Source organism: Staurois parvus, unplaced genomic scaffold (assembly GCF_062004578.1).
Source record: "Staurois parvus isolate SC_StPar_1 unplaced genomic scaffold, SC_StPar_1.0 ptg001185l, whole genome shotgun sequence".
NCBI classification, from domain to species: domain Eukaryota; kingdom Metazoa; phylum Chordata; class Amphibia; order Anura; family Ranidae; genus Staurois; species Staurois parvus.
In genome coordinates this window covers 430,861-442,401 of record NW_028318981.1, presented here as the reverse complement: position 1 = coordinate 442,401, position 11,541 = coordinate 430,861, and the positions used below count along the sequence as shown (strand labels likewise).

The 11,541-nt window shown below is 49.4% G+C and overlaps 1 protein-coding gene across 1 annotated transcript; it reads left to right on the top strand.

Annotated features, from left to right (window-relative positions):
- The first annotated feature begins 219 nt into the window (after positions 1-219).
- On the top strand, positions 220-10,260 carry LOC149438514 (tripartite motif-containing protein 14-like). The gene is made up of 2 exons (XM_089659769.1): positions 220-261; positions 6,931-10,260. Exon 2 carries the CDS (start codon positions 6,933-6,935, stop codon positions 8,547-8,549), a length of 1,617 nt encoding a protein of 538 aa, XP_089515895.1. The 5' UTR covers positions 220-261; positions 6,931-6,932; the 3' UTR covers positions 8,550-10,260.
- Positions 10,261-11,541: the final 1,281 nt, after the last annotated feature.

Here is an 11,541-nt window from a genome sequence, read left to right as displayed (position 1 = left end):
ATGGTCGCCACTCTCTTTGACTGGGGACATAGTGGTAGAAATTGTTGATCATAAGTATTTTACTTTACACTTTTGTGAGCCATCGCGGTGTTTCTGTAAGCCTTCATCTGAAACTTTCATCAGTTACAGTTTAGTCTGCCGGGAGTTGTCGCACCTCAACGTGCGGAGTGTAACTATGGTAACAAGGAAGTAGGTGTGTATGGCGTACATACGGCGGAAGTGAAACCCCCTAGACCGGAAGTGGGGTCTGTAGTAGTGTTGGTGGGTATTGTTTACAGCGGTGTCTATGGTGGGGGGTTTGCTGTGTCAAGGGTGATGTGGGGGTGTCATTGAAAGTGAGGGGTGAGCATAGGAGAGAGGGGTAGGAAGGGAGGGGTGTATAGGGGATGTCATGGGATCCTAAGGTTGGATATGGTTCGAGAGGCATGTATTGGGGTCTAAGGTTTATGCATGAGGGTATCATGGGGTGTATATGAGGGTGTGAGGGGTTTATATGAGGGTATCATGGGGTGTGAGGGGTATATATAAGGGTGTCATGGGGTATGAGGGTATATATGAGGGTGTCATGGGGTATGAGGGTGTTATGGGGTATGAGGGTATCATGGGCTATGAGGGGTATATATGAGGGTGTCATGGGGTATGAGGGGTATATATGAAGGTGTCATGGGGTATGAGGGGTATATATGAGGGTGTCATGGGTTATGAGGGGTATATAGGAGGGTGTCATGGGGTGTGAGGGGTATATATGAGGGTGTCGTGTTATGGCGTATCAGGGGTATATATGAGGGTGTCATAAGGTATGAGGGGTATATATGAGGGTGTCATGGGGTATGAGGGGTATATATGAAGGTGTCATGGGGTATGAGGGGTATATAGCAGGGTGTCATGGGGTGTGAGGGGTATATATGAGGGTGTCGTGTTATGGCGTATCAGGGGTATATATGAGGGTGTCATGGGGTATGAGGGGTATATATGGGGGTATATATGAGGGTGTCATGGGTTATGAGGGGTATATAGGAGGGTGTCATGGGGTGTGAGGGGTATATATGAGGGTGTCATGGCGTATCAGGGGTATATATGAGGGTGTCATGGGGTATGAGGGGTATATATGAGGGTGTCATGGGGTATGAGGGGTATATATGAGGGTGTCATGGGTTATGAGGGGTATATAGCAGGGTGTCATGGGGTGTGAGGGGTATATATGAGGGTGTCATGGGGTGTGAGGGGTATATATGAAGGTATGATGGGGTGTGAGGGGTATATATGAGGGTGTCATGGGGTATGAGAGTTATATATGAGGGTGTCATGGGGTATGAGGGGTATATATGAGGATGTCATGGGGTATGAGGGGTATAAATGAGGGTGTCATGGGGTATGAGGGGTATAAATGAGGGTGTCATGGGGTATGAGGGGTATAAATGAGGGTGTCATGTGGTATGAGGGGCATAAATGAGGGTGTCATGGGGTATGAGGGTATATATGAGGGTGTCATGGGGTATGAGAGGTATATATGAGGGTGTCATGGGGTATGAGAGGTATATATGAGGGTGTCATGGGGTATGAGGGGTATATATGAGGGTGTCATGGGGTATGAGCGGTATATATGAGGGTGTCATGGGGTATGAGGGGTATATATGAGGGTGTCATGGGGTATGAGGGGTATATATGAGGGTGTCATGGGGTATGAGGGGTATATATGAGGGTGTCATGGGGTATGAGGGGTATGTATGAGGGTGCCATGGGGTATGAGGGGTATATATGAGGGTGTCATGGGGTATGAGGGGTATATATGAGGGTGTCATGGGGTATGAGGGGTATAAATGAGGGTGTCATTTGGTATGAGGGGTATATATGAGGGTGTCATGGGGTATGAGGGGTATAAATTAGGGTGTCATGGGGTATGAGGGGTATAAATTAGGGTGTCATGGGGTATGAGGGGTATATAGGAAGGTGTCATGGGGTATGAGGGGTATATATAGGGGTGTGAGGTGTGTATAGGGGGATTGATGGGGTGTGAGGATTGTATATGGGGGTGTGATATGTGTGAGGTGTGTATAGGGGGATTGAAGGGATGTGAGGGGTACATATGGGGGTGTGATATGTGTGTGAGGGGTGTATAGGGGGATTGAAGGGGTGTGAGGGGTATATTTGGGGGTGTGATATGTGTGAGGGGTGTATAGGGGGATTGATGGGGTGTGAGAGGTGTATATATAGGGGTGTGATATGTGTGAGGTGTGTATAGGGGGATTGAAGGGGTGTGAGGGGTACATATGGGGGTGTGATATGTGTGTGAGGGGTGTATAGGGGGATTGAAGGGGTGTGAGGGGTATATATGGGGGTGTGATATGTGTGAGGGGTGTATAGGGGGATTGATGGGGTGTGAGAGGTGTATATATAGGGGTGTGATATGTGTGAGGTGTGTATAAGGGGATTGAAGGGGTGTGAGGGGTATATATGGGGGTGTGATATGTGTGAGGGGTGTATAGGGGGATTGATGGGGTGAGAGGTGTATATATAGGGGTGTGATATATGTGAGGGGTGTATAGGGGGATTGATGGGGTGTGAGAGGTGTATATATAGGGGTGTGATATGTGTGAGGTGTGTATAAGGGGATTGAAGGGGTGTGAGGGGTATATATGGGGGTGTGATATGTGTGAGGGGTGTATAGGGGGATTGATGGGGTGAGAGGTGTATATATAGGGGTGTGATATATGTGAGGGGTGTATAGGGGGATTGATGGGGTGTGAGAGGTGTATATATAGGGGTGTGATATGTGTGAGGTGTGTATAAGGGGATTGAAGGGGTGTGAGGGGTATATATGGGGGTGTGATATGTGTGAGGGGTGTATAGGGGGATTGAAGGGGTGTGAGGGGTATATATGGGGGTGTGATATGTGTGAGGGGTGTATAGGGGGATTGATGGGGTGAGAGGTGTATATATAGGGGTGTGATATATGTGAGGTGTGTATAGGGGGATTGAAGGGGTGTGAGGGGTACATATAGGGGTGTCATGAGATGTGATATAGTGTGAGGGATACGAGGTGTGTCCAGAAAACGTCCAGCCTTTGTTAATATATGGAGAATGGTTTGCGTGACGTCGATGGATCCTGGCAGCCAAGGAGAGTGGCGTGGAATGCACATGCATGAACAATGATGACTTCTCTTTGGGGGTGCTAGACGCCCCTGGGTCAGCATGTGTACTGTGTGGCCATTGCATTCAAAATGACCTAGCAAGTAGAGCAACAAATTGCATCAAAATTTGTGTGAAACTTGAACATTCCTCCGCAGAACCTTTTCAGATTGTTTAGAAGGCTTTCGGGGACGATGCAATGAGTGCAGCGCAAATGGAAGTGTGCCACAAATGTGGTGGAGAATTTGTTGAAAGTGATCTGAATGTGGAAGGCCTGCATTAAGCAGAACATCTGAGATGTGGAACGTGTACAGACTACAATCAACAAAGATCGATCACTGACAGTGTGAGAACTGGAAGCTGATTTGGGGCTCCAAAAACTACTGTGTCTGAGATTTTGAGGCAGGACCTTGTGGAAGAGACGTTGGGAGAACTGCGAGGGCTCAAGGTGCCTACTTTGAAGGAACAGAGGCATTATTATCCTATGTACAATGTTTCTTGTATCTTCTTCAATAAATGTCTCTATTTTTCATATTACATGGCGGGATAATTTCTGGACAGACCTCCTATATATGGGGAGGGGGCGGGGTGGCGGTATTTATGGGGTTGTGATGGGGTGGGGTATGGGAGGAGGGGGTTGATGGGGTGTGCAGTATATATACGGGGGGTGTGGTATGGGGTGAGAGGAGTATATGAGTAGTGTCATGGGATCGAATATGGGGTTAGGGATATATGAGGGGCTTTCATGGGGTGTGAGAGCTACATAGGGGGATGACTTGGTGTGTGCTATGGTGTGAGGGGTGTATGTGAGGTTGTCATTGAGTGTGATATGGTGTGAGGAATATATAAGCATGGGATTGGATGTAAGGTGTACATGATGGGTGTCATGGGGTGCGAGGAGGTACATGAATAGAATCGTGACAGGATATGGTGGGAGGGATATATATGGAGGGTGGGATTGGATGTAAGGTATACATGATGGGTGTCATGGGGTGTGAGGAGGTACATGATTACAACATGGGACAGGATATGGTGTGAGGGATATATATATGGAGGGTGGGACTGGATGTAAGGTGTACATGATGGGTGTCATGGGGTGCGAGGAGGTACATGATTACAACATGGGACAGGATATGGTGTGAGGGATATATATATGGAGGGTGGGACTGGATGTAAGGTGTACATGATGGGTGTCATGGGGTGCGAGGAGGTACATGATTACAACATGGGACAGGATATGGTGTGAGGGATATATATGGAGGGTGGGACTTGATGTAGGGTATACATGATGGGCGTCATGGGGTGCGAGGAGGTACATGAGTAGAATCATGAGACAGGATATGGTGTGAGGGATATATATGGAGGGTGGGATTGGATGTAGGGTATACATGATGGGTGTCATGGGGTGCGAGGAGGTACATGAGTAGAATCGTGGGACAGGATGTGGTGTGAGGGATGTATATGGAGGGTGGGATTGGATGTAGGGTATACATGATGGGTGTCATGGGGTGCGAGGAGGTACATAAGTAGAACATGGGACAGGATATGGTGTGAGGGATATATATGGAGGGTGGGATTGGATGTAGGGTGTACATGATGGGCGTCATGGGGTGCGGGGAGGTACATAAGTAGAACATGGGACAGGTTATGGTGTGAGGGATGTATATGGAGGGTGGGATTGGATGTAGGGTATACATGATGAGTGTCATAGGGTGCAAGGAGGTACATAAGTAGAACATGGGACAGGATATGGTGTGAGGGATGTATATGGAGGGTGGGATTGGATGTAGGGTGTACATGATGGGCGACATGGGGTGCGAGGAGGTACATAAGTAGAACATGGGACAGGTTATGGTGTGAGGGATGTATATGGAGGGTGGGATTGGATGTAGGGTATACATTATGGATGTCATTGGGTGCGAGGAGGTACATGAGTAGAATCATCGGACAGGATATGGTGTGAGGGATATATATGGAGGGTGGGATTGGATGTAGGGTATACATGATGGGTGTTATGCGGTGTGAGGGGTACATGGTGGGTGTCATGGGATGGCATATGGTGTTTGGGATTTATGTTTTTTGAGAACTACAAACAGACAGGCGAGCAATACCAGTTCTTTGCTAGAGTATTATCATTCTTAAAGGATGAGTTCACATTTGGGAACATGTTACATGTTCTACCCGTTTTTAGGGTGGAACATGTAACATGTTTCTATAGCTGCAGCCGTGCCTGCCATCCCACTCCCTCTGACAGTATGGGAAACTTCTCCCCGTACTATCTGTCAGATTTGAAAACGGCTCCGCCCACGTCATTTATTCATGGACTTCCGTGAATGAACTGAAAGTCCCAGCAGCCTTAGCGGCTATCGGCTTGTAGTCTTCCTGTCAGAATGTCTGCTTGCTCATACACCCTGTACATCCCCATACACCCTGTACATCCCATACACCTTGTACATCCCATACACCCTGTACACCAAGCAGATATTCCTGCATGGCATCAGGGATCTACTGATCGCTGGTGCAATGCTTTCCAGGCTCCTATGGACAAAAATAATAAATGTACATGTTTTTACCTGCAAAAAAAGTGCACTTATTATTTTTTGTTCAAAAGCTGAACTTATCCTTTAAAAAGTGATAATAAAGTTTTGTTTTAATAACAAACATGCCGTACCTACCTGCTCTGTGCAATAGTTTTGCACACAGCAGCCCTGGTCCTCCTCTTCTCGGGTCCTCTGCCGGCACTCCTGGCCCTTCACTCCTGGCTAATGCCCTCATAGCAAGCAGTCGTCAGAGTCATCATAGCAGAGTCGCTGCTCTGTGTATTCATTCACACACACAGCATGGCTTGGCCCCTGCTGTCTCTTCATTGGCTCAAGGGCTGTGATTGACAGTAGTGAGAGCCAATGGCTTCCACTGCTCTCTCAGCCAGTGAAGAGGGAGAGACGTGGCAGAGCCGCTGCTCTCGTGCACATCACTGGATAGAGAGGCGGCTCAGGTAAGTATTGGGTGGGGGGGTGGTCTAGGTGCACGCAGAAGGTTTTTTACTTTCATACATAGAATGCATGAAGGTAAAAAACCTTCAGCCTTTGCAACCACTTTAACCTCTTGGCACCAGCCGAACGCAAATGTGCGGCCTCCCGGCATCTGAGCCTAGTCGCCAAGCAGCTGCACGTTTGCGTTCTATTAAAAAGACACATATGTGCTGAGAGCATGCTCCCAGCACACATGTTCGGTACTCACGGAAAGGTCCCTATCTCCTCTTTCGATCGGGACCTTTCCAGATCATGTGACCCCCATGACAGCAAATCATGGCGGTCACATGACCCTAAAACCCCGCCCCGCCTCCCGGCTTCTGAAACCCTTAAAGGGCCGGGAGGCACCGGCGCCAAGGGGTTAAGTGCACAGTGAGCATGAGGACTTCAAAAAGGGTCTAAATGCAGTCTCAGAGTGAACTTTTTTGGGGAGGGGGTCCCCAGCAGGTGAATGGGGTGGCCAAGAAGGTAAATACCGAGAGCAGAGAGGAGTTGCTATCTAGAAAAACCTGACTGCTTACCCTGAATAGATAAAGGACGGGTTCTCTTTACCACATCATCTCTCTGAACTCATCTCTAGATATGATCTTCGGGTTTGGGTCTATTATAAGCCTCTCCGTCACTTCCATCGTCTCAGCCCATGCTCTCCTCAGCTACATTCCAAGAAATACAACCCCTGACATACACACCTTCACTAATACACGTCCCCTGGATTCTGAATTTCAGGAATTTTTCACTTTTAATATTTTTTTTTCCCTTCTGCTGTCAGTGATGGCGTCTGCAGATCTGAGGAAGGAGCTGGACTGTTCCATCTGTCTGAACATCTACACGGATCCCGTGACTCTACGGTGCGGACACAACTTCTGCCGGGTCTGTATTGACCGCGTGCTGGATTCCCAGCAAGGGACGGCACATTACGCCTGCCCTGAGTGCAGGAAACGGTTCCGGAGTCGCCCGACGCTGCAGAAAAACATAACACTTTGCAACATTGTGGAGAGCTTCCGTTCTTCTCAGCCCGAACGGAAGGAGACTGGGGTCTCCTGTACTTACTGTATTCACGCCTCTGTACCTGCTGTGAAATCTTGCCTGCTTTGCGAAGCTTCTCTGTGCGACAGTCACCTGAATGTCCACAGCAACTCCCCAGAACACGTCTTATCAGACCCCACCGCCTCCCTGGAGAACAGGAAATGCTCCGTCCATAAGAAGGTCTTGGTGTATTACTGCACCGAGGACGCCACCAGCATCTGTGTGTCCTGCTGTCTCATCGGAGAACACAAAGGGCACCAAATCGAATCCCTCGAAGAAGCAGCGGAAAAAATAAAAAAACAATTGCAAAACGTCGTTCAGAAACTGGGGACAAAGCGGGAGAAGACCGAAAAAAAGGTCCAAAGCCTGCAAGACCGCCAGAGGAAAGTCCAAGGGAAGGCTTCTGAGGAAACGGAAAGAGTCACTGCTCTGTTCAGAGATCTCGGGAGACAGTTGGAGGAGCTAGAGATGAGAGTCCGGGGTGAGATTTCCGGGCAGGCGGAGCAGGTCTCGCGTTCGGTCTCCAATTTGATCCAGCAGCTGGAGGCCAAGGAGCATGAGCTGTCTAGGAAGATGCATCAGATCGAGGAGCTGTGCGACTCGACGGACCCCCTGGTTGTGCTACAGGAATCAGTCCAAGGCGGTTTGTGTGATGGTGAGGAGAGAGATAATGAAGATACAGAGAGACACAATAAGTTCCTCCTCAACGCGGGTGAACTGGACTTGGCTTTGATCTCGCACACGCTACACGCGGGTTTATCGGATATAATATCGGGAATCAACGGGGCAAGCTATGTGCAGGAAATCGCAGACATACTATTGGATGTAAACACGGCCGGTTATTACCTGCACATATCGGATGACCAAAAAACCGTATCCTGGTCAGATATAAGTCAAAACCGCCCGGAAACCCCGGAGAGGTTTCAGTACGCTCCTCAAGTGCTCAGCAGCCGGAGCTTCTCCTCAGGGCGCCATTACTGGGACGCGGACGTCAGCGGCTCCAACGAATGGCGAGTAGGGATGTGTTACCCCAGTATAGAGAGGAAAGGAATTAAAAGCCATTCAGCGATTGGAAGCAACAACAAATCCTGGTGTCTACACAGGACTGACGATCAGTATTTGATGATCCATGACGGGAATAAGATCCAGTTGGCTGACAGTAACTGCATCGAGCGAGTCAGGATATATCTGGATTACGAGGCTGGGCAGATCTCCTTTTATGATCTGTGTGACCCCATCCGACACCTCCACACCTTCACTGCCACCTTCACCGAGCCCCTGCTCGTGGCATTACGGGTATGGGAAGGTTGTATAAGGATATCCGGGGGGAAACAAGAGATGCGAGACAACACTTGGATCTGATTGGTTGGATGTTCAGCCAGTAAGGGAATACAGTGGGTACAGAATGGTTTATTCAAAGGTGTATTTCTGCACATCTGACTATCGAACATAAAATACGCTGCTCCCAAGTAGGTCCACGAGCGGGGTACTAAAAATCTGGTTAGTGATTTGATCTATGCCCCCCCCCCCTTGAAAATTGTGTGCCAGCCGCCCTTTGAAATTAAATGCTGGCAAGCTTTATTGATCCAGACAAAGGGTTTGATTTACTAAAACTGGAAAATCTGGTGTGGCTGTGCATAGGACCCAATCAGCTTCCAGATTTTTTTTTTTTTGTCAAAGCTTAATTGCACAAGCTGAAGTTAGAAGCTGATGGCTACCACAGATGCACCAGATTTTGCAGCTGGTTTTAGCAAATCAACCCCAAAGAGTTCCTGCCTGAGAACCTCCACATCCACGTGTTTCACTGGTTAGACCAGGCTTAAAGTGTTACTAAACCCCGGACCCTGCATTCACTATATCTGGTCTCCCCGGGCCCTGCATTCACTATATCTGGTCTCCCCGGGCCCAGCATTCACTATATCTGGTCTCCCCGGACCCTGCATTCACTATATTGGGTTTCTCCGGACCCTGCATTCACTATATCCTCTCTCCCCGGACCCTGCATTCACTATATCTGGTCTCCCCGGACCCCGCATTCACTATATCTGGTCTCCTCGGACCCCGCATCCACTACATCAGGTCTCCCCGGACCCTGAATTTACTATATCTGCTCTCCCCGGACCCCGCATTCACTATATCCGGTCTCCCCGGACGCTGCATTCACTATATCTGGTCTCCCCGGACCCTGCATTCACTATATCCGCTCTCCCCTAGACCCCGCATTCACTATATCCACTTTCCCCAGACCCTGCATTCACTACATCTGGTCTCCCCGGACCCTGCATTCACTATATTTGCTCTCCCCGGACCCCGCATTCAGTATATCTGGTCTCCCCACACCCTGCATTCACTATATCCGGTCTCCCCGGACCCCGCATTCAGTATATCTGGTCTCACCGGACTCTGCATTCACTATATCTGGTCTCCCCGGACCCTGCATTCACTATATCCGCTCTCCCCGGACCCCGCATTCACTATATCCGTTCTCCCAGGACCCCGCATTCACTATATCCCCGGACCCCGCATTCAGTATATCTGGTCTCCCCACACCCTGCATTCACTATATCCGGTCTCCCCGAACCCTGCATTTACTATATCCAGTCTCCCCAGACCCTGCATTCACTATATCTGGTCTCCCACAGTACACACAACATAGGAATGCAATTATTTTAGTTAATATAAACTTCTAAATACCTTTTATCATCAGCAGTTAGAGCAGTATTGTGACTTCTATCAGTGTCCAGCAGAGCACTGGTTAAAGCTTGTGGGAGGAGTTTTCTTTCTCCCCTGATTGGCCTATGAGGCTGCAGGACCCCTGGCCCTCTTTCTAGACTGTGCTGATCACCTGCACCCTCTCAAGAACAAAAAAAAAAAAACTATTAATACACACCAAACTGAGCATGTGCAGCTTGCCCCCAAGGCTCTGTTCTGTCAGCAGATGGATAGGGGACAGTAGAAGGAGAGGATCAGAGAAGACAAGATCAAGCATCCTTTTTACACAATGCTGAGGAAGCACGCTTTACTGCATATACAAACTTTTTTTATTGTGGGTTTAGTAACACTTTAAAGAGGAAATTTAGGTATAGCAGTTGTTACATAGTTACGTTGGTTCAGCCCGTACCATTGTGTCTTGTACCTAGTGGTGCCCCGCCTTACAGCTCTGACCCAAGGCCTCCTGGTAAAGTAACAAGGCACAAGGGCATGGAGTGGCCAAAGTGCTTTAGTTCTTCCGGTCGTCAGTGTGGGCAGGGAGCTGGTGCGTCCACAAAAACAAACCGGGGACAGGATCAGCTGAGTAGTGTCTGGGGCCCAACAGGACTGACAGAACAGCCAACAGAGGTTCAGGAGCAGATGCGGACTGACCATTTGTAAACTCGGGCAATGCCCGAGGGCCCGGGGTCACTAGGGTGCCCCATGAGATGCCCCTGGTACCTTTTTCATAGGCTTTTTTTAGTTTGGGCAAGGACACAGGGGCCCCATGATCCCCTATTGCCCGGGGGCCCCATGAGTTGTCAGTCCACCCCGGTCAAGAGCTACTAACTAGTAACCAGCAGGCTGTACTGGTAGGCAGATGGCCGGCAGGTGACAACATGCAGGTACCAGGCTGCCAGGCAGGTACTTAGTAGGCAGAAGACACTTGACTGGTCCAGGAAGAGCAGAAAGCAGAGCCAGGCAGGCCGGGTTAGTAACAGATGGACAGAGCGGAACACAGGAGAGTTGTTGGAGTTCAGGTCGGAGACAGCAACAGTGAGGCAGACCAGGGAAAATGGAAGGTAGAGACAGATACTAGGGACAAGCCGGGGTCAGTTCAGGTGGAGTTGAAGGCAGGCTGGGTCAGCAATGAATGGGCAAGCACAGAAAGAGGTTTGCAGCAGGAGAATAGTCAGAGCTTAGGCCGTAGTCGAAAACGGTGAGGTGGATACCAGGAACAAGCCGGGGTCAGTTCAGGTGGAGTTGAAGGCAGGCCGGGTAAGCAACGAATGGGCAAGCACAGAAAGAGGTTTGCAGCAGGAGAATAGTCAGAGCTCAAGCCGTAGTCGAAAACGGTGAGGTGGATACCAGGGAAAAGCCGGGGTCAGTTCAGGCGGAGTTGAAGGCAGGCTGGGTCAAGTACTGAAACAGGTTTGCAGCAGGAGAATAGAGTTCAGGCCATAGTCAGCAATGGTGGGGCGGATACTAGGGACAAGCTGAAGTCAGTGCAGGTGGAGTTCAGGCATAAATGAAGGCAGGCCAGGTCAGCAACAAATGGGCAAGCACAGAAAGAGGTTTTGTAGCAGGAGAATAGTCAAAGCTCAGGCTGTAGTCGGCAACGGTGAGGTGGATACCGGGGACAAGCTGGGGTCAGTTCAGGCGG